The sequence below is a fragment of the Talpa occidentalis genome, unplaced genomic scaffold, assembly GCF_014898055.3.
Source record: "Talpa occidentalis isolate TD23 unplaced genomic scaffold, MPIMG_talOcc4v2.1 talOcc4.3, whole genome shotgun sequence".
NCBI lineage: Eukaryota > Metazoa > Chordata > Mammalia > Eulipotyphla > Talpidae > Talpa > Talpa occidentalis.
In genome coordinates, this window is record NW_023603184.1 from 15,665,546 (window position 1) to 15,692,478 (window position 26,933).

Consider the following 26,933-nt stretch of genomic DNA (forward strand, 5'->3'; position numbering starts at 1 on the left):
TGGGGGGGGTGCCTCCCCTCCCCCAGTCACTCTCAGGGCAGCTCCTCCCCTCTCCACCCCCCTTTATGGGAAGGGAGTGGGACACCCAGACCTGCAGCGGGGTGGGGGAGCAGGGTTTACTGGTGTGGGAAGAGAGTGTGTGTGTGTGGGGGGGGGGTGTCTAGCAAAAGAGCCCGAGAAGCCTTGCCTTGACTGCTGCAGTTGCTTGGGTCCTGGTCCTTCCAGGCCCGCCAGTGCCTTTGATTCTGGGGCTCCTGTGCCTGCCACCTCCCGTCTGCTCAGCCCCCATGGACACCCAGCCAACCTTCCCGTTCAGTCCTTGGGTGCTGGTATGTGGTGGGGCCAGTCTGGAGGCAGGGCCTGACAGCCTGGAAGTGCAATGAAACTAGGCTGGGCGTGAGGTGCGGAGTCTGCACACGGTTGAAGGGCTCCGTGCTGGTGGAGTGTGAACAGGCCTATGTCATCCACAGGCCTTCCTTTGCAGAATTCCATTTGGAAGGGTCTCCAGTATCCTGCTTTATCTGTCTTGGAAGCTCTGGCTGACTGGTGCACCCGAAGCTTAGGAACAGCGCAGAGGTGCCGAGCTTTAACGCGGGTTACTTGTGCAGAACCTGCCAGGTCCCTGCGCTTGGCCCCAGGGGCACTGTTTTGGCTAAGTGAAGACTCTGCCCACCCCTGCCCGCGCCTGGGTTCCTCCCTGGAAGCACGGGCTCCTCAGCCGCAGACCCTCGGGTGGGCCGGGCCGGAGCACGGTGCGCTGAGCATTTGCCACTGCGGCCTGGCTGGCTGGCCCAGAGGGGCGCGGGGTCGCGGGCCGGCCTCAGGGCTTTGTGCCGCTCGCTCCCGGGTGTGTGCGAGACGCAGAGCTTCCAAATTGACACCATATGTTTTCCTATTAGATGCTTCGCGGTCGAATTCTAGGCGCATAATCATCGCCACTGGGCAAGAGCGCCAGCGTCCCTGGGGAAGGGACACAATGATTGAGGCTTAACCTCTGAGGGGGAACTTAAAGTTGCTCTGTCTCGCTGCCATTTCGATGCTGGCAGAGGCGACTTGGCCCTGGCGTCTCCTGGGTGAGCACCCGGCGGTCGCCGCGGAGGTGGCAGGCACGTTATTTTTTTTGCCATGGGGAGGGTGGAGAAAGAGGGAGGCCCAGGACCAGGCGGGTTCGTGCGCCCTGGCACCTGGAGGTTGGGAATGGCGCAGCCGATGCGTGAAGTTTGGAGAGTCTTTCTCCCTCTCTCCATGGAACATTCTTTTTCTTTCCGGGTCAGTTCCCTTTGCCCAAGGGGGAAGGCTTTGTCGCTGGGCAGTAGATGGGTTTTGCTAGGCAAAGGGAGGCCATGAAGGGAATTTAGGAGAGACGGGAAGCGCAAGCTAGGCCTCGGTCTTTGGAGACGTGGTGTCCCCGAGACGTCCTCGCTCTCGCTGGGTCCCACTGGAGCCCAGATCCCCCCCCCAACGCTTGTCAGTTCTCATCGAGTTGAGGCCCCGGCCCCCCACCCCACCCCTCCCTTGCAAAGCACCCCCTCCCTTAGTCTTGAGCCTCCGGCTGCCCTGCAAACGCGGCTCCCCTCGAAGGGGAAAAGAGCGCAGTTCCATCTCGTCTGAGTGATCTACAAATAGGGACGGAAAGGGTCGTTTTATCATGGTCCCGTTTGTCGTGACGATGCAATTTCCCGGAGCGGAGCACTGTCACAAAGTGACAAGGCTGCCACAAGCGCCCCGACTGATCTTTTCAATTAGCCTTCCATGCATGATCCGGAGCGACTTCCGCCTATTTCCAGAAATTAAGCTCAAACTTGACGTGCAGCTAGTTTTATTTTAAAGACAAATGTCAGAGAGGCTCATCATATTTTCCCCCCTCTTCTATATTTGGAGCTTATTTATTGCTAAGAAGCTCAGGCTCCTGGAGTCAATTTATCAGGAAGCTCCAAGGAGAAGAGAGAGAGGAGAGCTGAGCAGAGAGCCACGTCTTCTCCTGGAAGGGCTGCTCTCTAGAGTCTGGGCTGCAGGTTGGAGATTTTTAAGAAAGTAGAAATTGGCAGTTGGCTTTATTTGTGATCCTGTGGGTTCTGGGGAGGGGGCTCCAGAGAGGGGCTAACTCCCTCTCTGAATTCTCTAAGAGATCAGACAATAGGGTGAGGTGGGGAGGTAACTGGATCAAGGAGGGATGGGGGACACCGTTGTGTTCTTTTCCTATTCTTTTCTCTTTCTGATTTTTGCTAATATCGGTCCCTGGTTGTGGGAAGGCCAAGTTCAGCAGCAGAAGGAAAGCAAGCGGTGGTGGCTGTGAACGACTTCCAGCGCTCGGTCGCCTAGGCAATGGGACCACTTTGTGGTTGGAATTGGGTGGGAGCTCAGACCCTCATGCCTGAAAAGGAGGCGCTGAAACCCAGGTTGGGGTGCACTAGCCACAGATTTGCTGTTCCGGTTCTCGGTTCTTCTCTACTCTGCTTTCTTCTCTTCTACGTTTTTTTCCCCTTTTCATACTCCAGTGTTTGTATGGTGCCTTTGCCAGAGTTTGGAGTACGAGAGCGAACATTTCTGGACTCTAGTGTCCAATAGAGCACTGAAGAGCTGTAGGATTTGCTATCAGTAGTTCCAACAATGCAGAGACCTTGGAGATCCAGTGTGGCTCTGCAGAACCTTGGTTTTATCACGACACTCAGCGGGGGTCTTGGGGGGAGGACATTTTTAGAATGGATTGTTTGTACCTTGTTGGTTCAGAGGCTAGATGGTGTGTTAATGGTGGGGGGGGGAGCAATAGACTTGGGGCACTGCTGGGGTGACGGTGGCAGCGAGGTGTGTGTTCTTCCTCGTCAGCATGCGTCTGTACGGTGCTTCTGCAGTCCTGGGGGCAGGAGCATGGCCAATTTTGGGGCTGGGCTGCCTGATGCCCTGCATGGCCGGGTGGTGCTGTTGCTGTGGGGTTTTTTTGTTTTGTTTTGTTTTGTTTTGAATCAACAGCAGGGGCTGGATAGCCAAGGATGGCATGGATTGTCAGGGAACTGAGGATGCAATGTGGTTGTCTTCTCTACACTCTTCTCTTTACTCTTTTTCCTCCTTGCTCTGCTCTGCTCTGCTCTTTTCTTCTGTGCTCTGCTCTACTCTCCCTTTCCTCAGGTCACAGCGGAGTGAATCAGCTCGGTGGTGTCTTTGTCAACGGGCGGCCACTGCCGGACTCCACCCGGCAGAAGATCGTAGAGCTAGCTCACAGCGGGGCCCGGCCGTGCGACATTTCCCGAATTCTGCAGGTGATCCTCCCGGCGCCGCCCCCTTGACCCTCTGCTCTCAGTGCCCTCCCTTCATTTCTCACTGTAAACGCTGTTAATTATGGATCCCCCACCCTTAGCCCCCCCCCATTCCAGTCCCCACCCCAGTCTCCTGCCTCTGCTCTCCCCTTTCCTTCCATATCCTTCTCTGTCTCTTTCAACCTGGGCCAGTCCCATAAGATTCATCCGCTTAAGAAGAAAAATGTATGTGTGTGAATTTTTAAAATACACCTTTCTAATTTCATTGGGTTAAAAACCATTTATTGCGTAACCGTTTATGAACTACAATAAGGGGCGTCCTACCCACTGACAAATTTCCACCCCCTCCTCCTTTATCCCGTGCTTCCCTCAGATTTTGCGAGACTGGTTTGCATTCTTCGTGTTTGTGCAAATATATATTGATTTAAAACGACACATGCTATTTTTCTCTTTCCCTAACTCACACTCAATTTGGCCTATTTTTAAAAGAAAAATAAGGAAAAGTTCAGTTTTGTTCCCCTCCACTTGCTCATGTAAACATCACCTTTTAAGCAAGGTCAGCACACAAAAAAAAGAGAGTCTGACTTTGTTTTGATGCATCTTCAGGCAGCATTTAAGAAAGTTTTTTTAAAAAAACTTTTAAATTAGTTTTTTTAGTTCCAACTGTTTGAAAGTATCATCCTCTTTGTAGTTTTTAGGGCTGCAGATGTAATTTTTAAGAAAAAAGCGCTCTACAGTAAGTTCTCGTACCATTGAAGGTATATTTTTGTGTTATAGACCCATGCAGATGCAAAAGTCCAAGTGCTGGACAATCAAAACGTAAGCTTGTCATTGTTTAATGCATACTTAAACAATTTTATTTTTGTCTTGAAATTATTAATAATGTGGTTTTCTGTCCACTTCCCCTATGCAGGTGTCCAACGGATGTGTGAGTAAAATTCTGGGCAGGTATTACGAGACTGGCTCCATCAGACCCAGGGCAATCGGTGGTAGTAAACCAAGAGTAGCGACTCCAGAAGTTGTAAGCAAAATAGCCCAGTATAAACGGGAGTGCCCGTCCATCTTTGCTTGGGAAATCCGAGACAGATTACTGTCCGAGGGGGTCTGTACCAACGATAACATACCAAGTGTAAGTTCACTGGGGACCACCTCCCTCCCTGCCCTAAGCTCCATGCTCTTTCCTCTTCACCATCTCTCTCTTTACCTTCTCCCGCTCTCTTCCCTCCCAGAGTCTCCCCATTTTTATCTTCTACTGCTCCATTTTTTTGTCCCTTATACCTGGGGTTATTGAGAGGAGCAAAGTAACCTTATTCTGCTCTCCTGGACATGGGAGTCAAGTGTGGAGAGCTGTTTTCCTCACTTGCATGCTGCAAAGTAGAGGGTGGAGGCACCCGAGAAAGGCACTTGAATCAAGAAGGAAAATGAAAACAGATTCTAACCTTCGCCCAATCGACCTGCCTGAATCCTCCTTTGGGTGTCAACCGTCCATTTTTATTTTTTTTTATTTTTTGCCCTCATGTAAAACAAAGTGAAAGAAAGCCTCACACCAAGTCAAACTCTTTTTTTGGGGGAAATCTTTAACAAAACAAAGCAGCCCCATGAGTTAGGTCACCAGAGATACTGAGCAATGGCAAAGGATACCCTCCCCCAGTCTCCCAATTCTCTGCCCAGTTCAGCTTCTGTGGCCAGAGTGATGGCTGTCATTCCTTTTATGATGTGTCCAAAATTTTTATCCACTGTCTCAGGATGGCTGGAAGCTCTATAATATATTAAGGGTCATTTTTTATGGGGGTGGGTGTACTGAGATGGGGACTTAAGACAGGGTGACCATGTCTTCGGGAGAGGCTGCCATTTGGTTTATTTTGGTTTGATTTACAGGTGTCATCAATAAACAGAGTTCTTCGCAACCTGGCTAGCGAAAAGCAACAGATGGGCGCAGACGGCATGTATGATAAACTAAGGATGTTGAACGGGCAGACCGGAAGCTGGGGCACCCGCCCTGGTTGGTATCCGGGAACTTCAGTGCCAGGGCAACCTACACAAGGTACAAACCCAGTCATACTATCCTTAAAACTCTCCATATAAGCAGCTTTTTGCCCAGCCTCCTCACCCTTAAGCTTCTCCCTCTCCTGGTTTCTGTGCTTGGAAAATGAAGTGGGGACACTGTTTAAAGACTGGGGACATAATGACTTGCACTGTATGTAGGTGGTGTTGGTGGAACTATCTGGTTGGCCTGGAAATGTGAAGGTGATGTCAGGAGTCATCTGTATGTGGCTGGTGTGTGTGCATGTACGTGTGTCTTATGGCCAGGAGTGTGAATCTGGAAGAGCTAGCTAGCTGCGTGGTGCCCTGTTCACATTTGCCATTTAAAATGCACAGGGAGCCCCCTCCCTGTACAAGTGTGACAAGTTATCACACTGACAGACTGTGAGGTAAACATAATTGTATCATTTTGCTTTTTGCTGTAATTGACAAATTATGTGACTATGAGTAGCGTGAATATGAGAGGGTGAGCAGCGACATGCAGGGTGAATCCAGGAAGGGGCATTGAAAGTGGTGGTCGACCAACTAAAACTATGCCAACCATACCCCGGCCTGTCCCCTCGGCCACTCTGTGGGTGGCATGTAGGTAGAAGGGTGGGGTGAGTGTACTGTGAACTGAGCTCTGTGGTACCTGGAGTGGCTCCGGGGCCAGGAGGACAGAGGGAATCTGGACAGTCCCAGGATCTGGGAGAACGTCTGCAGGGACAGGCGAGATGGGGGTAGGGTGGGGTCGGTTGCTCTCTGCTCCCCTACTTACCCCGAGGTAGCTTGGTCAAGAATAGGAAACAGTTTGCTCCGAAGATTAATCGGTATTTGTTGTCCTCGTGACAAGGAGATAATATGCAGGATAATGGGACGTGGCGTGTCACTCCCCGGAGCATGGCGAAGCCAGGGGGCTCGGGCCGGGGGTGGCGCGCGGGGATGCAGTGCAGACTAGGCTGCTGCGCGCGGCGTGCGCTCCGCCGGACCGTTCGGCCTGCCCGGAGCCTTCACCGAGCCGGCTAGAGAAGGGAAAATCGGTAACAGTATGCGAAATATCTGGTACAAAGGATGCTTCTGTCACTCGCAAGAATTTGTTATGGGAACAATCCTGTCGCTCTGTAATTGCTCATTAGAGAACATTTTGTTTCTCATTAAGGCGACATGAATAAGCGTCTAGTTGAAGGAGACAGCTGTAGAAATGTTCCACAAGAGACCTCTGGACACGATTCGGCACCAATTGCCAATTAGACATGTCAGTTTTAAGAGCAGAAAACAATATAGGACGGACACTGGGAAGATAGGGCGCGAAGTGCTTGCTCAGTGTTTCCCAGCACAGCCGCCGAGGCCTCCTGAGCGCCAGCCCAGCCCAGCTCCCCTGGGCGACCCTGTCCGCCCGCCAGCCCGCGGGGTCCCCGACCCGTGACCTCCCGGAGAGGGTGGAGGGGGCCAGGTACAGCTCTGTCTCCGCTGGGTCGCAGGCCCAGGCCCACACCACCTTGGCTGAAGACCACCACGCCCTGACCAGACCTTTAAAACTCCAGGGTTCCCGCACGTGCACCTGGACACACCCAAGCAACACCCGAAATTGCATCCCCTAGCACCCTATCTCCAGTGTCCCCCCTCTTTCTAAAATGGTCCCTACCGCAGACTCTGGCAGTCTGGGGTCCAGAAGTCTTGGGGAGTGTGCAGGGCACAGTGGCTGGGGGTCGGGAGGACTGAACCCACACCCGTCACAACTGGGACCCCTCAGCTGGAGGGCTCGAGTTAGCTTGGGGCCTAGAGCAGGGACGCCCTCCTTCAGCCTCCCGGTGCCACCTGCGTACAGCTTGACTGTCCCCACCGCTTCCACTCGAGGTGATGCCGGATCAGGGCAGCTCTGCGTCCTGGGAGCGCGCAGGGGAGGCGAGGGTGCCAGCGGGAGCTGAGCTGCAGGACCCGGTGCTGGTGGTTAGGGCGGGAGGTGGCGCTAGCTCAGGAGCGTTTAACTTCTAAGTGCCGAATTGCTGGAGAATTCTGGCTCACTAGTTGCCAATCTCCCCTCCCCCCCAAGCAAACAAACACCCCCACCCCTGTGCTTGGTCCCGGGGGCACTGACCGCTGGCCACACTGTGTAGGGGGGACACGTGGAGCCAGCGCGGCGTGGAGTCCTGGGGCGCAGGTCGCTGATGGGGAGCTCTGGCTGCACCGCCCCAACCTCGGGCCCCCTCCCTTGTGGTCCCTTTCTCTGCCCGGGAAGCCTTTTTTTTTTTTTTTTTTTTTTTTTTTTAAAGTTTTAAAGAGTCCATTACTCGAAAGCATAAGGCGAGGTTAGGTCTCAGAGGGAGACAAATATGGTTTCCATCTGATGGATGCCATGCGGTGGGGAATAAAATCCTGACGACGTGGGCTGACAACAAGAGACAACTCTATCCAGCCCCAATTCTCCAGCGATTTGCTGATTTTAGGGATCACGGAGACACTTTTCTTATCTCCTCCCCCTACCCCCACCCCCCATAATACCCAGGCCCTCTATAGGATTTAGTCAGTCTCTTTTTCAACAGATGCTACAATGTTTTGATCCGCGCTCCAGAGCTGAAAAGGTGCCGCAACCGGGTTGCTATCTTTTCTTGCTTGTTTTCCGCCTCACTGATTAAGACACTAAGAAACTAAGGAATGATTTTATTTCCCAGAGTCTTTTTTTTTTTTTTTTCTTCTCTTCTTCTTCCAGGAAACAAATCCTATCCCCAGCGTCAGATGGTCCTGGGGCTGGGATAATGGGAGGCGCTTTCACTGGCCTCCTCACGGATTAGGCTGGAAGGTGGACGGGGCTCATTGAAGGCCCCTTCTTTGCTCGCTCCGAGGGGGCGCCTTTTAAAGCAGATATCTTAATTGTCTGCCACTTAGGGTTATCATGGGGGGAATTGGAGATGCAACTTCTAGTTTTATTTTGTTAAGAGTTTAAGAGTGGTAGGTAAACTCAGTAAAGAAAAAGAGGGGGCCCCCCCAATCTAAGTGACCGCTCTGTCACCGCCTGCCTGCAAACACTTGTTACTTACTTTGTAAGCAGCAAACTAATTTTCAAGGATGCACACTCACTCAGAGATGGAGGTGCAATCCTACAGCCACAAGGTGCAATCCTTACCAGCTTCTAATTCCACTTTTTCTTCCCCCCAAAGAGGTTTAAAATCGATGGGCTCTCAGCTCAGTTGACTTCTCGCCACTCTGAATGTCAGTTCTGAAGTCAGCAGAGCGGCTCTGTGTGGGGGGAGGGGGAGAGGCAGCAGTGGGGGTGGGGGCGAGGGAGAGCTCACAAATCTGTTTTAAAATTAGGGAAATGTCAGAGCAGCGCATGAGAGCAGAGAATACTATCTGCAGGGGTCTTCGGAGGGAGACCCAGGCAGCTTTGTTTAATTGGCAACATCGAATGTGCCAGAAAAAGGACTGGACTGGGGTCTCCTGGAAGGCAGGGGCATGAGTGGCCACCCTGGAGATGGGACTGTGTTCTCCTCAGCGCAGTCCCGAACTGTACGGAGGATGGTGGAATGATCCCAGGTTGTGTTTGTATTTTTTCCCCAAACAGTTACCCACTGGCCGTCTAGCTGACCATCCAGGGCCATTTCTAAAGCCTTTCTCATTTGCCGAACATGGACTAGGGGAGACTCTTCATTTCTTTCCTCCAAGAACACTTTGGGAAACTTGGGGCAGTAAATTATCCGCTTCTTGTGTGTGTGCACATGAACTGAGCGTCTTCCCTCAGTCCCACAGCCCCCCTGTGCCATCGCCCAACCTTTTCTGCCATATGGAAAGATAACCCATGTAGAGCCCCGGCCTGTTTACTAATCTTCCCCAGTATCCTTTTCCTCTCCCCCGGACCCTCCTTCCGCCTCTTGTTTCTTTTCCCTCTCAGCACTTACTGTTCTTATACCTTTCTGATCTCTATTTCTTCAAAACCCTCTTTTCTTCCCCCACCTTTCTCCACCTCCACTTTTCTCAACTCCCCACCCACCCCCAACCTCCTTCCCTGCCTCTCTCCCTCCTTAGGTCTCCCTCCTCTCTGCAGATCCCTCTCCCCACCTTCTTGTCTCCTCTGTCCCCATCTGCCCTCTCTGCCTCCCCCCACCCCTGCTCTGGCCCCCCATCCACCCTCTACCCCCCCTTCTTGGTCCCCCCAGCCCAGCGCCCTAAATAGCATTGAGACACCGCTCTTCGGACAGTGATTAATGATAGCAGAGCAGAGGGGTTAACACACTTCACTGAAAAGTCTGTTGACTGGGCTTCTTGTAACACAATGTGGCCCGCTGCACGCCTCAAGAGAATCCTTTTGTTGTCCGCGCTCATTGTGGCCTCAAAATTCTGCCCACGAAAGTTTGCCAACGCTCCTGCCCCAGGAGTTTAATAGTTTCCCTTACTCGCAGGGCATTGTGCAGCGCTGAAAAGCAGCCCCTCGCTATTCAAGTGTTGGTGGTCATCTCAATAGATCTCCAAGGGCCCATATGGTGGCCAGTGCCGATGAATCCGCCTGTTTAAATGGGGGAGAAAGTTGGGGTTTTAAAACATTTCAAAGTTCCTGAAAAGATCCCACTAGATCCTGTCACAATTCCCTGAACTCTTTGAAGGCACTGCCTATTGTCTCCTGGTTATAAATGATATTCCTGGCCAAGTCGATTCCCACCAAGGCATCCCTAGAGGCCCCTCCCCCCCACTGGGGGAGGGCAGCCCCTGTTGGTATCCCTTGGGGGCCTCTGGACCAGGACCCAGCCTACGTGGTCCTGGAGGCTCAGTTAGGGCAGAGTCCTTCCCCTCAGAGGGCTGCGGACTTACAGGCAGGCGAGGTGAGAGACAGCTAGCCCAAGTGCACATCTTGCCCTCCAAGCAGCAAAGGAAAACAATAAAACTTTCCCCTGTTTAATGATAGAAATTACATTAAAAGTGGTGGAAATGCCCTAATTAAAAATGTACCACTTAAATGATATGCCAAGGATTCAGCTGCAGCATAGCATATTTAGCTAGTTAGTGAACTCTCTACTATTTCTTTTTTAAAATTACACGTTAAAAATTTAAAAGAAATCTTACTTTTCTCTGGTGCAACACATTACAAAGAATGGACAGTCCTTTTATCTAAATATAAAATTCCATTTTCAGCAATTATAGCCTGTTCTTGGTGATGATATAATTACAGCTGTGCTCGTAATAGGTGTCAAGGCAAAGCGCACTCATACAATAGTTGAATAAAACTGCAGAACAATGCGAGCACTTCTAAATTCACAACCTTTAAAATGAAATTGACTGTGCAGAATTCAAATAAAAACTAGATAAATATTTTTTTTAAAAAATTACAAGCTTGGTTTGGTTTCTTAATAGCATTTTCTACAAACCTATCAACATCTAATTGATTAGATAGGAATTACTGATTATAGATCAGCTGAAATTTTGAACATCACTCTTCTATTTTCCCAACATAGCCAAAGGTAAATAGATTCTTGAAGGAACGGGAACTGGGTGAGACATTTAGGGAGTCAAGGTTAGTTATAAAGAATCATTCTAATTGGAAACTTTGGTGTTTGTTTTTTCACTCAAAGGAATGCCACATAGTGTTTGTATGGTATGGTCTCTTGATGAAAACAGAGAAAATGGTGCCCAGAGAAGGGATGTCATTAATGTCTTTTATTCAAAGGAGGTCAACACTTAGTTACTTTGGGAATGTTGTAGTGAGACTGTGGGACTATACTGTTCTTGGAGTTTATGGCTCTTACAGGCCCCTTTTGGAGGCTCTGAGTTATTCCAAATTTCTCTTATTGTCCTTTCTTTTGGTTCCAGATGGCTGCCAGCAACAGGAAGGGGGTGGAGAGAATACCAACTCTATCAGTTCCAATGGAGAAGATTCCGATGAGGCCCAAATGCGGCTTCAGTTGAAGCGGAAGCTGCAAAGAAATAGAACATCCTTTACCCAAGAGCAAATTGAGGCCCTGGAGAAAGGTGATGGAGTTTTTCAAAGTAGAGAAGCAGTAAATCAAAGGAAATGCCACATCTTCAGTACAAAGAGCTAAATTTAGCTAAGGCCCTTTGCATAGAGGACTGAAAAGGTTTCTTTTTCCTTCTTTTATTTTTTTCTGGGCATCTTTTCAGTCTCTCTGTGTTTTTTCTTTTCATGTACCAGTAACTCGAAGACTAAAAGTCTGACTTCTCATAAGAAAAAAATGATGATTTGGCTAATCCAGGCCACAGAAAGGTCCTTGAATGCCACGTCAAAGAAAATTTAACTTCGTTCTGGTGGGATAGTTCTTTCAAGTTCAGTCCATGTTAATAGTAGTGACATTTTAAAGGGAGGTGGTGGGAGTGAGAAGGTGAGACCAGCTTGACCTAGGGCTCGGTAGACCCATTTTGTGCAGTTCTGATACACTAGAAAACTCAACTTACTCTTTCAGAGTTTGAGAGAACCCATTATCCAGATGTGTTTGCCCGGGAAAGACTAGCTGCCAAAATAGATCTACCTGAAGCAAGAATACAGGTACCAGGGGCCGTGTGGTTTCATGCTTTGCACTTCATACCAGTTGCCTTTTCTGGAAACAAAGGTGTTACTGAGAAAACACCTTTCTCAGGTGGTGGGGGAGGGGCGTGATGTGCCAGGGGTGGGGTTGAGCTGGTAGTAGGCACCGAACTAACCTCTCTGTCTGATTTCCAGGTATGGTTTTCTAATCGAAGGGCCAAATGGAGAAGAGAAGAAAAATTAAGGAATCAGAGACGACAGGCCAGCAACACACCTAGTCATATTCCTATCAGCAGTAGTTTCAGTACCAGTGTCTACCAACCAATCCCACAACCCACCACGCCTGGTAATTTGAAATAATAATGCTGCTAAAAATGTGTTGAAACCTCTTTTCCTGGCATCTCTGATTCTCGCCATGACCCTCTGTCCTGTCTCTCCCCCTGCAGTTTCCTCCTTCACCTCTGGCTCCATGCTGGGCCGAACAGACACAGCCCTCACAAACTCATACAGTGCGCTGCCGCCCATGCCCAGCTTCACCATGGCGAACAACCTGCCTATGCAAGTAAGTGAGCCTGGCCACTGCCTGCGTGGCGGAGGCCCAGGAAGAGTGAGGAGGGGTCGGGCCGGCATACCCCATGCACCCTGCATGCCCCCTCAGAGTTGTTCTCCCTGCAGTGATTGGCTTGGCCAGTCAAGCCTGAGATGAAAATCGTCAATTCCACCTTTTAGTTGATTGATTGATTTGCCTCATGCTCTTTAAAGAAAATAAAAGCCTGACATTAAGCCAAGTGCTGTCTGCCGTCTGCTCGTAGGGAGTGTTCACTTGATAGCGTTGGATGGGAATGGGGCATGTTTTAGGTACCAGTGATACTTTTTTATTTATTTATTTAAGATTTGTTTATTTATGCATACAAGAGCTGGGGTACAGGCAGAGGTGCAGGAGGGTGAGAGGATTCACCAGAGACAGAGTGGGGAACAGAACAGGCAGACTGACTGAAATACACTGCTGAGGGGAGCAGCGGGCGAGACAGGAGAGGTCTGCTGTGCCATGTGGGTAGCTCCCTTGGCTGGGGATGAAAATCGTGCTGTGCTGCAGTGGCTGTGACTTAATCCCATGTGCCACCAGGTAGGCCCCGGTATCAGTGAAACTTGTACCCAGTGCTGGAGATAGTAAGGGGTTAGTTACATTGAAATTGGGCTTATGTTAATGTCTCCATATTAATAAATGAGCATGCACTTTGGACATTATTTAGGACATATGTGACAAACTAATGAGGGAGTAAAAAGATTGCAAACGGAATTCATATTTACATGATTGAATATGCTTAGTAGAGAGGAAAATAATTTTCTTTCTACATCTTGTAATAAAATAAAAGGACAAGCGGGTATTACCTAGAAATTTAGTGTGTCTTTGCCATGAATTATGTGATGAGTTTGTGATACTCTTAGTTGTCTGGAAAGGTTGATGCTCTTCAATTGGTATAACCTGCCTGTACTCTCAACTTTTCCCCCAAATATTTGTCAGTTTCCACATGTGCTAGGCTCTATACTAAATTCCCTTTAGGATGGAAGCTGTGTAAGGCAGATGGGGTGCACTAGAACTTTGGAGCTAGATGGATTTTTGGTGGGAAAAAATTGGTCTTTTAGTGTGTCTTCTGCAAAGGCTTTCCCAGGACTTCTGTTTGTTTAACAATTAGAGATGCCCGGATGGTGTGAGATTGGCCAGCATGAGCCCCTGCTGGAAGCAGTTCTGGGGCTACACAGATTGTTTATTCTCCACTGAGCATCTTTTGTTGCATTTTTAATCCAAATAACAGCAAAATAAATGTTTCACAGTTTTCAGACTAACAGGGAGCAACTCGATAACCAACTTCAGAGGAATTATTCATATATTTATTTTTATTGCATCTGAACATTATTAGCTATAGTGCAATTAATGTAAATTAATGGATTAACAGCCTATTAGTTGGTATGGGTAGAACTGCCTTGGAAATTTTCAGAAGTCAGGTGGCCTAAAAGAAATGATTTTAGGAATTAGAAACAAATGCAAGCTGAAATGCTGGCAGAACCCTGAAGGCCTGCTTGCTTCTTTGAACCTTATATTAGCTGTCATCCTCACTTTAATAAGGCCACTAAATGTCTTGCACAATTTTGTAAATTGCAGCAACATTTAGGTCTCTGTGAAAATCATGTATATAAGAGAAAACAATGAGAAGCAAATGGGCTGTTTCCACACATAGACTGCTGTGAAGACAACTTATTTCAAATAGTGACCCAAAAGTTATACCGCTTACATAATTAAAAAAATACATATGTTCATAAAACATAGAGAAAATAAAAATTATGGATCATTCTAGTTTCAGAGAAGACTCCTGTTTGATTTTTGGTGTTGGGGGGGCTGGTCTGTTTATCAATTCATCCTCTTGACCAAAATCCTCAGCCATTTTACAAAGGAGGGATGCCCTATGACCTTTCTCTAATGTATCATTCAACCTAGATTGTGGATCTTGGAATGCCAAACACTTCAGCAGTTGTGGGGCAGAGTATTTTTTATCATCTCTCTTGTTCCTGATATTATGTTTCTATTAATTCATCCCCAATTTGCTAATCCCGCCTAACCCTGTGAGAGCTCATGAGAGGTTTTGTTCTAGTTAGGTGTATTTCTTACTTAGTTGGAGAAAGGGTTTTCTCTTCAACACCATCACCCCAAACACTCAGAGAAAAACAATGTGACTATTTTTGGGTAGGAACTCATAGCTAATTCTCAGGGCGGGGCTGGTTATTTACTGACACTTTGGAGCACTTTAACCTGAGATCATTACTAACGTGCCTTTTCAAAAAAATCTTTAATCCCATGAATTCAACCATGAAAGACTCCCAGAATTCCTGAACCAAACCTTACAGAGAGCTTCTTCCACTTTTCTCTGTCCCAAAGCTCTAGATACAGGATTTGGGAGTCACTGGATCCCTAAACGGATTGGATTTGCAGAAAAGGTGTGTTTTAATGGAAGTTCTCATGCTATAGGTTTCCCAAAGATGCTTGCAGGGGTCCAAGATGAAAAAATCCTATTAATTTTGTAGATAGCGCCCACTGTCTAGCGGGACAATTATCCGAACTGATAGCACTTCGGAAGTCTGGTGCATAGGCAGCTTTACTCTCGCAGTGGCCAATGGAAGGACTGGTGAGAAGCCCAGGCTTAGATTGTAACACTTTTTACATGAATGCATCTTAAAATGATCAAACTTGCTGGCAATGTTTCTGGGGATGGGGAAGGGAGCCTGGGGGTGCTGTTGTGTGATGTGCTTCTCAGTAACCACAGGTTTGCCTCTTTCCTCTCAGCCCCCAGTCCCCAGCCAGACCTCCTCGTACTCCTGCATGCTGCCCACCAGCCCTTCGGTCAACGGGCGGAGTTATGATACCTACACCCCCCCACATATGCAGACACACATGAACAGTCAACCGATGGGCACCTCGGGCACCACTTCCACAGGTGAGCTGCTGCTCTCCCCAGGCTGCACACAGGTGGCCTTTATTGCTTCTCTGGCCAGGTGGTGTCCCTTCACTCAAAATTGACCTAAAATAACCTTCTGGCCTTGTGTGATGGTGTTTAAACCTTAGTTGCTTGCTTCTCTCATGACAACTGATCGAAAAGGAAAATTCAATCAAGCTAGTTAGCTAGTTGACACCATAGGAACAAACCCCAAGGTTGATTTTCCTAAATTTAGCCAAAGAAGTCAAGGCCTGGATTGTAAGTTTTTGGAGGAAAAGTTATTAGCCACAGTGCCACCCTGGGGGGTGGGGGCAGCGAGCTCATGGGGGCTGCTTCTTGGAAGACCACCTACCTTCCTTGCTCTTCTATGCCTTTCATTGCAAATGAAGGCCACGTTGGTTTTCCAGAGAGTTCTATTGTTAAAGTTACAAACATACAAATAAATGGAGTTAGTTCCCCCCCCCCATTCTTTTGGCTAGGGATTCAAGATATATGAAGTAAACATGTTATTTGGCTTCTGAAGGTGCTTTTTTGGTGCCACTCTTTATAAATACAGATAGAAAGTATTTGAGATTTTTTTAACCTCTTAATTCATACTCCATGCCTGTCTCTCTAAGGAAATGTCTACATGGCTATTTCTTTCATCCACTTCTAGGACTCATTTCCCCTGGTGTGTCAGTTCCAGTTCAAGTTCCTGGAAGTGAACCTGATATGTCTCAATATTGGCCAAGATTACAGTAAAAACAATAAAAAGAAAGAAAGAATATATTGTGTTAATTCAGTCAGTGACTATGTGGACACAGCAGTTGGGCATGCAGGAAGGAAAGAAAAAATGGCTGTTAGAAGCACTTCAGTTCTGCAATTGTGTCCTGTATTGTACCACTGGGGAACGGACTTGAAATGAGGACCTTTGTTATACAGAAGGCACGATATCAGTTGGAACAAATCTTCATTTTGGTATCCAAACTTTTATTCATTTTGGTGTATTATTTGTAAATGGGCATTTGTATGTTATAATGAAGAAAAAAACAGAACAACAGTAGACTGGATGGATCTTTGAACTGTGTTGGTCATGAAATTGTTTTTTAAAAAAAGGAAACCATGATCAACAAGTTTTGCCACGAATTTAAGAGTTTTATCAAGATATATCGAATACTTCTACCCATCTGTTCATAGTTTATGGACTGATGTTCCAAGTTTGTATCATTCCTTTGCATATTATTAAACCTGGAACACATGCACTAGATTTGTGTAAGAAATATCTGTTGGTTTTCCAAAGGTTGTTAACAGATGAAGTTTATGTGCAAAAAAGGGTAAGATATAAATTCAAGGAAGAAAAAAGTTGATAGCTAAAAGGTAGAGTGTGTCTTCGATATAATCCAATTTGTTTTATGTCAAAATGTAAGTATTTGTCTTCCCTAGAAATCCTCAGAATGATTTCTATAATAAAGTTAATTTCATTTATATTTGACAAGAATACTCTATAGATGTTTTATACACATTTTCATGCAATCCTACATTTCTTCTTTGGCCAGCAAAAGATAATTGTTCTTAGATATAGTTGTATTACTGTTCACAGTCCAATCATTTTTGTGCATCTAGAATTCATTCCTAATCAATTAAAAGTGCTTGCAAGAGTTTTAAACTTAAGTGTTTTGAAGTTGTTCACAACTACATATCAAAATTAACCATTGTTGATTGTAAAAACCATGCCAAAGCCTTTGTATTTCCTTTATTATACTATTTTCTTTTTAACCTTATAGTGTGGTGTTACAAATTTTGTTTCCACGTTAGATGAACATTCTAAACCAATGGTGACTTTCGTACATTTTCTATTTTCAATTCGGTTGCTCCTTAAAGAAACAATTCTTATGGATAACACAAATCAGAAATATGTTAGAGAAAAATTCCACCTAAAGCTCTGTGTAGCTCTGTCCCATTTATACTTACAACTCATATACAAAATGGTAACATTTCCCACTTAGCGGTTTTAAGTCAAAGGCTCAAAGTCTAGAAATAATTTAAAAATGCAGCAAGCTATTAACTAGGAATTGTCTTTCGAATTAGGGCTGGCATTTTCAATGTGGGCAGATTTCCATTGTCAGCCTGTTTCAACAGCGATTTCACTGAAGTATATTCAAAAGTAGATTTCTTAGACAAGACTCACTGAAAGCTGTTGCCTTTCTCAAATAGGCCCTCTCCCTTTTCTGTCTCCCTCCCCTTTGCACAAGAGGCATCATTTCCCATTGAACCACTACAGCTGTTCCCATTTGAATCTCGCTTTCTGTGCGGTTGTGGATGGTTGGAGGGTGGAGGGGGATGTTGCATGTCAAGGAATAATGAGCACAGACACATCAACAGACAACAACAAAGCGGACTGTGACTGGCCAGTGGGAGTTAAAGGCCTTCAGTCATTGGCAGCTTAAGCCAAACATTCCCAGATCTATGAAGCAGGGCCCATTGTTGGTCAGTTGTTATTTGCAATGAAGCACAGATCTGATCATGTTTAAAGTGGCGGCACGCAGGGCAGGAGTGCTTGAGCCCAAGCAAAGGATAGAAAAAAATAAGCCTTTGTTGGGTGAAAAAGACCTGTCTGACACTTTTATTTCTGTCTGTTCTGTGCAACATATAAGTCAATATAGATAAGTTTTCTTCTGCAAAGTTCCATCAAAGGCTGGGTGTTCTGGCGGTCCAGATAAAATGCTTGCACGGGCAGAAATCTCTGGGGACAAAGACACAATTCCACTGAATTGTACTCTGCTCTTTTATTTGTTTTGTTTGGAATCCCCGAAGGCAAATGATCAGAAATATAGAAATTAATTGGCTTTGAAATATAACCCAATTCAGTCCCTACTATTTTCTACTTAAGGAGTTACTTGTGAATGGAAAATTGTGATTCACCTCTCTGGCATGCTATATATTAATAATTTTACTCCATCAGTCACTGCACTTTTAGAGACACCTTCCTTGCTGGATTGCAGTTTTGATATGTGTGCATATCATTTTATTCAATGCCAGCCTGCACTGCACCTGCTCACACTTCCACAGTGGAGTGTGCACACATAGGCATTGTTGGTACAGTTACTCCTGCAGATATTTCTACCTCCTGACATTTTGCAGCTTACATACCCTGCGGGACATGTACCTAGGGAACTGCGAGAGAAGGGCTATGTGTGAGTGTGTGCTGCAGCTGCTGGCTGGCTTACTTCTTCCTGGCTAAGATTTGGGCCAGGGTCAGGCCTCCAGTCCTGGCCCATGGTTCTGTTGCATAGAGAACATCAACTGTAGACAACTGGATATGGCCCTTTGGGTGCAGGAGCTGGGGTTGGGAGGAGGGGAGTGCGTGGGGTCTGTCTGAGCACACATGGTGCAGATACATGTTCTCTGAGGGTCAGGATTGCCAGGGTGCACTGGCGCAGCCTGGTTTAGTCTGAAGAAGCAACTGCTCAGCTGCAAAAGCCCTCTGGTCAAGCCGAATGGATGGCTGCCTTGCCTTCTGCCTTCACCCCAGGGAGATGAGCTGTCTCTTGAATGCTGCTCTAGGAACTCTCCAGGGGACAGCCTGGCTGGCACTCTGTGGAAGCAGTGCCTAGGAGGTGGCCTTTTACTCATTGTTGAAATTATTTTTTGTTTATTTATTTACTGATAGGTATATTTATATATTTATCAATGGGAACTCTGCAGGGATGCCGAGTTGGTGAGCAGGGATATCCAGGATGGTGACCATCCATTGGTGGTATCCTCAGTACAATCACAAGACTAACAACCTAGGATGTCTCTCCAAATTTGACTGACTTAGGAGACCAGGTGACAGAACTAGAACTGAATGTTTAGGAGACATTTAAATTACTAAGTGAAAAATGCTTTCTATTACAATAAATTTCTAGAATATTTTCCCCTCAAAGTTGTGCCTTCTAATGCTTAAATGGTAAGCAACTGGCTTACCAGTCATTTCTTCCTACTTTTTAAAAAATCATAACTAGGTTTCTTAAGATTTATTTACACAGTATTTTTACACAGTATTTTTAAAAGTCAGCTCTGTTCTGTGAATATTTGTCATCTTAGGATGGCGTCTGTATTCTGTTTATTTCTTTTTGTGACGGGCCTGGATGTTAACAAGATTAAAAAAAAAAAGACTTTCTTTCTCTTTACAATGTTTGGCTCACAAAGGCCAAACACATTCTTTCCTTTTCTGTTTCTCAAGAATAAACCACATCTGTTTTTGCCTCTGTCCTGAATGACTTAACTGTTCAAATTTAAAGTTCAAAGTGTAAGTACTTAGGGGTAGTGTTGCCTAAATTTGATGGTATTGATGGTGACTATCTTTGGAAAGCAGTAACCAAATGTTTCAGAGATGACATTCACAATGGGTTTAAGCAAATGAATAGCCCTCCCTTCCCTTTTGTATGCCTGTGTGTCTGAGTCTTTAAAATTAAAAGATAGACAGGGAATTGACTGCAGAGTGTTGCTTCCTTTTGAAGTAGTTTTATTTTGTTTAGTGTTGTTATTTGCAGATCCTGGAGGTGGAGATAAAGAAAAATGGAAAAGTGAAAAAGTGGAAATTGTCTGGTGGCTACTAAAAAGAAATTCAGAAGGTCTTAGAACCCTAGCACCTGAGCAGACTGCAGTAGTCAAAATATTTATCTCATGTTAAAGAATGGCAAATCTAGCGTAAGAAATGAATTCCATATAGGGTTTTAAAGTTTTAGAAACATTTAAAAGATATGAGGACATTTCAAATGCTATGTTTGGCATTGTTCCTAAGTATTTATATCTTTGAGACAAGTTGATAATTGAACAAATCTTTTAATAGAGGGTATATTTCATAATATGTCAAAATGGTGTGTATATCTACAGTAGTATTATTGAAAACCATATTTTTATGTGGTAACTTATTAGCATATGGATAATGCATAATGTTTGCAGAGGAAGGAAAACACATTTTTAGAGTGGGTTTTTATTAGAGGAAAACAAAAATATACATTCCTCTCTAGCAGCTAATTTTTACAAGGCCTGCCTAATGAATCAGAATAACAAAGCACTTAGATTGATTTTTGGGAAGCCCGGTACTGTTAGTGTTCAATATGCACTTTTATTGAGTTTGAAAAGTTTCGTTCATATTTAAAGTAAGAGTTCAAATATGCACATTCAATTTTTATAGTATTTACTTATTTGCAGAGCATATATTAACTAGTAATTGGCTGTTCATTTTATAGACATGATAGCCAGGATAGTAAATCAATGACCTATTAAGTATTTTTGACAAGCAATTTACATATCTGATGACCTTACATTTCCTTTTCAGAGTCAAATGCTATGTAATTGTTCTGTTGTGTGTTTGTGGAAAGTGAAATGAAATCACAACATAGTAAAAAAAGGTTAGAGTTATTAAAATAATAACCTGACTAAAATATTCACTTGAATTTATTCAGACTGTTCAGAATGCTTTCAAAGGACATAGCAAAGCTTTTGTGGAGTATCTGCACGTTATTTATTATCTATGAACTAAATTGATTTTTTGAAGTTGCTTTAAATTTTAAAAGCACCTTTGGTTAATATAAAAGCCCTTTAATTTTAACTGACAGATCAATTCTGAAACTTTATTTTAAAAAGAAAGTGGGAAAATTTGTATCTTTAGAATTAAAAGAAGTGAAAAAAAATAAACCAGACAATCTAAAAAAATAGAAGAAAAAACTTGATTTTTAGTACTAATGAAATAGCAGGTGACAAAATAGTTGTCTTTTTGATTTTGATCACAAAAAATAAACTGGTAGTGACAGGATATGATGGAGAGATTTGACATCCTGGCAAATCACTGTCATTGATTCAATTATTCTAATTCTGAATAAAAGCTGTATACAGTATGTGTTTATGCTACAGTGGGTTTTTTTTTTAAGTGACTGACATTCATCATATTGGTTAGACAGTTTTAAAAACCTAGTCTTTGTTTTCTACAATGTTGTCAAGAACAAATAAAGTATAATTTGTGGTATGTTGAAAGCAAACTGCTTAAAATGCTAGCTATAACTGCTTCAAAAATCTTCCAACATATTTGAAAATGCATTTGGGGAACTTAGTTTCTCCTAATGGATGTTAAATAGCTTTTTAAAAATTCAGTTTCTATTGAAACATGTGCAAGTTCCCTTTTAACTTTTGCTTTTTTGGTCTACCATTTGTCAAAAGCTTTGAGAATATGAAATTATGATTCAAAAACCTAGTATTTTATATGAGAACCAATTCTATATACCCTAAAAGACATGTTAATTTGGTTAGAAATGTACATATTTAATCATGTTCGTAATTAATGAAGGGCTATTTCATGCAATGGGAATCTGAGTTAGCTTTAGCTTTCCACTTTGCTTCAGACCTGTGTTCTGTACATATCTCTCATCAACTCTCAATACATGTTTTCCTGCCAGTATTCTAGCATTAAGGTAGCTGTCAGTTTGAATTTCAATCCCAAATTATGTCTGTTGACATAATTTCATAGTGCTGACTTTAATTGTTTAGCATTACTAAGCAGAAGACCATCAACTGCTTTTCTATGCTTTCTCTATCAGTCAAGTTCTTTATATTTATTAATGACTGTGGTATACTAATTATCTCCAATGAAGTCTTCATCTCAAAATATTACTTCATCAATTTAATAACAGGATGTATAAGTGCAAATCTATTACAGTCTTCATATTTTAGGGAAGTGGATTTTTCATTTAAAAAACCTTAGCATTTTTGAGGCAAGTGACTTTTTCAGAAATAAAGAGAAAGTATGTTTCCTATATACAATTTTGAATTTCATGTTTTATATGCTATCTGTTGTACCATGCACTTTACCTCAAACTAAATCCCTCAATACATGTAACACTAGTGACCACTGTAAGGCATCTTGAACTTTTGACATTTGCTTTTATTTCAAAATAAAATGATCTGTTTTCTTTAGAAACAGCATAACACAAATTTTAAAATGAAAGCATTTCTACTGTATTATTTCTGTATAAAAAGTTGGTTAAAAAAATGAACAGTGGCTTCATTTTGCAATCCTGTGTTTTTCAAAGATTGGAGGGTCAAATCGTTAAGAAAAATATTTACATAAGCTATTAGCAATCATAATTAGAGTGTCATATAATTCTGCAAGCAACAACTAAGGAGGAATCGCTAGAAGTCCAGGTGCTTCTTGCCTCCGGCCATCGTGCCACAGCCTGGGCCCAGCAGCTTGGTGGATTCTGCCAGATCCTGTTTGCTTGAGCGGCTCACTGTGTCTGACAAGTCTGGAGGCAAATGCAGTCGCTATGGCAGAAGATTTCAGGAGAAGGAAAGAAGAAGAAAAAAAAAAAAAGAATTAATTTGGCTTTCACTAGCACACTTCGGAATACAATATTATGCTCTGTTGATCATCATTTAGTCTTGCATATAAAATTCCTGCTAAAACAATTCTTCAGACTGAAGCCTAATATAATCACATCTTATTCCTACTAGATTTTACAAATTATAGTCATTGTAGAAACTGGACCAGGAACCTTAGTGGAAGATTTCCAGAATTCAAAATAAATGTATTAATATTTTTCTTATTTAGGTATAATGAAAACATGTAAAGGCACAAATAAAAGCATAATTGAAAAAAATAGCACATAAATAATGGCAGAGTTGATTTTTGGCTTTGTTTTGTTTTTGCTAGGGCTCCAAATGCTATTTTTCATTCAAATGTAGCTTTCCAGCAATTATGTATTCCCACAAATGCTTGTTTCCCTTTGTCTATGAAGTTGACCCAATGATTCTATTTCAAGGCTATGATTCACTAAGAACTTATATTTTTTTTTATAGAAATACTGACGTAATTAAAACACGATGCCAATGAAAGGGTCAGTTTTTTCCATATGATCAGAGAAGTCAGGATAACAGCTGTCACAGGCCTTGGTAAGTTTGTTTCTAGGAAAGATGCTGGACATACTTTCACAAATATAATGTAGCTTTGAACATCTTCCCCCATCCCCGCCCCCAATCCTAGTTGCTTCTCTTCAAATACAGACTGATTTAAACAGATCCAGTAACGTGCCATAACTACTGCAGTTCTGTAATTAGGGAGAAATAGTCATATTTCAAAAGAACATTTTCAGTTTCAAAAGGGTTTCTACCAAATTCCTTTAATTCTCATTGGTCCCAGCCCACATGATTTGTTTCATCAAAATCAAAATTCAAAGCAATGCATCTGTTGTGTGAGGTAGAGGGGGTATGGGAGGCTAAAAAGTAAGGTACCACGGGCCTGTCCTTTGATTACTAACCAAAGCCTTTTAGGGGTGAACTGACCTGGAGATCACCTATTTGAAACCCTTCACTTGGAAAAGTCCCTTCAATATGAAAAAAAAAATATTGAAAAAGGGTTGAATCATTTTTTTTGGTCAAAATATTGTGATCTAAAAGCACATGTTTCACCTGGTTTCTTTCCTGATAAAAGGCTTATTTATTGTCATGTAAACACAAACTGTGAGCAGAGGATTAAAATATATTAAAACATGAAAAATAATTTCTGAAAGCACTCCTCGATTTCAATTTGCCAATGTTTGTTTTTAAATCAAATATATCTAGGATGAAAGACACTACTACACAGATATATGATCAGTGACAAGTGTCAGAATGGTCGTAAAGGGCTGTGGTATCCAGAGTAGCATTCATGCAGCATTATTTGCTGGTAGCCTGAGCATCCAGAATGTCACAATTTAAGTAATTAAATGTCTATTTCTTGAATGATAGAAAAAGCTCAAATAAAGACACACTTGGTTCTTTGTTCCAACAATATCTTCATATCAGAGTTTGTTCCAGAAAGGACTTCAGGCAGAAATGAAAGCAATGAATGTCTTAGTAGTGTTAATTCTGTCGGTGTTCATGTGAGGAAACAGGAAGGAGAGAGACCATTAATTATATGTCTGAGCTCTAATGTTTCCTTAAGGTCTTGTAGTTAGTGCTAATGGGTGAAGGGAAAATGGCTTGGACACAAGCATAATCTGAAGATTATTTGAAACTTAAAAGTTCACCATGAAAAAGTGTGTGTATGTGTATGGTTGACTGGGACCTCACAAAGGTGATGTGGGATGGTGACTTGGCTTTGGGGAAGTCAATGTCATCAACAAATAGAATTCCTTTGAAGCATGGCATTCTGGAAGGACACATGAGCTTCGGAACTTCCATACTCCCTGTTACCTTGTGTTTTCTTGCAATCCCGTAACCTGAATGAGGCAAGCACATAGGTAACCCTCAGAGTGACTCCAAGTTATGTCAACAAGAAAAGCAGAGACAATACAGAAATCATGGTAGGGGGAGGGCAAATGAAAAAGCTCCATAGAGATGGGCTAGGTGGTAAATAGTGAACTGGATTCCCCCATGTCGAGATGGTGATTTGCTCAATGATAGAACTGAGAATCGTTTGGTTGAAGGGCCATGCTTCTCTAATGGTGTAAATGAGGAAACTGCTTAGTTTGTTCAGCACCAGCATAATCCAGTTGATTTCAGGAGCTATTTGCTAAAAATTTCTCTCTTCCTCTGCTTCTCTAGGCAAGGAACTCGAGCCAGTTGGCCGAAAGCCCTTCATGGCACAAGTAGCTAAAGGTGACATGTGACGTGCATGGAAATCTTTTAGGTTGAATGGCTTTGAAAAAAAGTCAAATACCTTGTGTGTGTAAGGTCTGAGCACAAAAATTTTGGGTGATATGATTAAATACTTCTAACCAAATACCCACATTGAAAAAGCTAGTTGTGTACTCGTGTCCTTTGAGAAAGCCTAAGGATGGCTGTTGGAAATATGTGGGTCTATGGGCAAGTTTGCCAGCTTTTGTTGACTGTTACTTGACTAAGCAGCGGAAATTCTCAAGCAGTGGGTTTTGTTTTCTTCTTTCCGAGCCTCCCCCTGTGCATCATGTCAGTGCAATGTGAAGCAGCGAGGAAGAAGGAGAGATCAGGTTCCAGGTTTGCCAGGTGTGTCAGGAACTTTTCCTTGGAGGCTTCCAAAGCATTTACACACTTGACATGTAAATGTTCAGCGGCTGCTATGCCCCAGATCTATCTTCTGAAAACATATGCAGTAAGATGCTCTGCATAGCACAGTGACCTCCTTTCGATGGAAGCTGCAAGGCTGTGGGGGTCTGTCAACTTTTAGACTTTGAGCCTTCATTGTGTAATGATTTAAATCAAATTCAGACTACAGAAATGACCATTTTCCACCTGGTAAGCCAAATTAAGGCATTCATCTTTCTCATTTTATGCCGGGGGTTCTGAGGCTAGGGCTCAAAATGGGTCTTACATCTTGAGAGTACATTTTTTTCCACCTGATTTTCTTTTCCCATATTCTGGGAGGCAGGGATTGTGCTACTGATGCAGATGCATATCTGGCTGCCTGCCTATTTTTTCCATTAATGCCTTGTCTAAAATGATGATTTCTAAGTAGGCAAAGAGATCTGGGAAAAGTGTGACAACTCCCCTGTTCTTTTAGAGGCTTTGGTGATTTGCTGAGATTCATCCCACTGGATTAATGGGTCCCTTTCCTTCAGTACTACAAGATGGGAAACAAGGAGGCTGGCAAAATGCTCTGGCAGATTAGGGAATTCCTGCCAAAAGGCACCCTTAGGCCTGGGGGAGGCCCTGGGTTGTAATGAAGGAACAGTAGCAGAAGTGCTTTGCTGTGTCTTGCCAGCAGGTACCAAGGGAAGCCAGGCTGAAACCCTCCTCCCTCTGCCTACCTCTGTTTCTTTGTTGGGCTGAGACACTGACTATCCTTCTTGAGTCAGCAATAAACTGATCCTATAGACACACAGGACTGGATTTCCTGGCTCCACACTTCTTCCCTAATTCCTTTTTTCCCAGTTACCAGACCTGTGTTCGGCACTCACACTTTCCAGACAGAAGGGGCAAGATAATGAATCTAGATTACACTTGGATTTGAGACAAATTGTAGGTAAATAGCTATTAAAATGAGTTTAATCAATTTATATTTTTCATATTTTGCCATGACCAAACCACTGGGCACTGTTTGTTTTCTGAAAACAATTGATGCAGTACATTTCAACCCTTAGCAGATGAATAGAGATTTGTTTTGGTCCTTTAAAAATTTTTGACATTTCCTGAAGTCACACCTTCTATTACTCAGCACCACAGAAATAGGCATTAATATTCCAAAATTCTTTTTAACAGATTTAACATCGTTGATTTGAATTAAAACTTGTTAATACCTGGGCCTCCCTGGTGGCGCAAGGGGTTGAGACACAATCTATGAAGCTATCAGCAGCCACGGCAGCATGAGTTCGATTCCCAGCCAGGGAGGAGACCCACATGGCGCAGCAGACCTCTCCTGACTTGCCCGCCGCTCCCCTCTGCAGTGTGCTTCAGTCAATCTGCCTGTTCTCTTCCCCACTCTGTCTCTTGTGAGTCCTCTCACCCTCCACGCCTCTGGCCTGTGCCCCAGTTTTTGTATGCATAAATAAAATAAAAAATAAATCTTATAAAAAAAACTTGTCAACACCTTATAGGTTCTGTACTGGCCCCTTAACAGAGGCAGCCAGTGATGTTTTGATATCTTTCTTTGTCACTCACTTTCAGTGTGACCTTGGACAAGTCACCTGTCTCAGCTGCAGTGTCCTCATCTATCATGGGGGACTGGTTTCCTCTCACCAGGCTGTTGTCAGAATCAAATGAGGTATGTGTTTTGTGAACTAT

The 26,933-nt window shown here is 44.0% G+C and overlaps 2 protein-coding genes across 2 annotated transcripts in view; one reads left to right on the forward strand and one right to left on the reverse strand.

Moving 5' to 3' along the window:
- The first annotated feature begins 1,669 nt into the window (after window positions 1-1,669).
- PAX6 (paired box 6) lies at window positions 1,670-16,050 on the forward strand. Its single transcript, XM_054699436.1, is given in 11 exon segments — window positions 1,670-1,807; window positions 2,522-2,582; window positions 3,127-3,320; window positions 4,168-4,383; window positions 5,133-5,298; window positions 11,076-11,234; window positions 11,684-11,766; window positions 11,941-12,091; window positions 12,192-12,307; window positions 15,086-15,236; window positions 15,892-16,050. Coding segments are annotated over 11 exon segments (1,521 nt in total). The 3' UTR covers window positions 15,978-16,050.
- Window positions 16,051-22,125: 6,075 nt separating this feature from the next.
- Window positions 22,126-26,933, reverse strand: part of ELP4 (elongator acetyltransferase complex subunit 4) — a 182,041-nt gene continuing 177,233 nt past the window's right edge. The window contains exon 10 of the mRNA XM_037521955.2: window positions 22,126-22,520. Within this exon, the coding sequence (XP_037377852.1) occupies window positions 22,389-22,520 (132 nt within the window). The 3' untranslated portion in view covers window positions 22,126-22,388. The remainder of the gene's footprint in view (window positions 22,521-26,933) is intronic.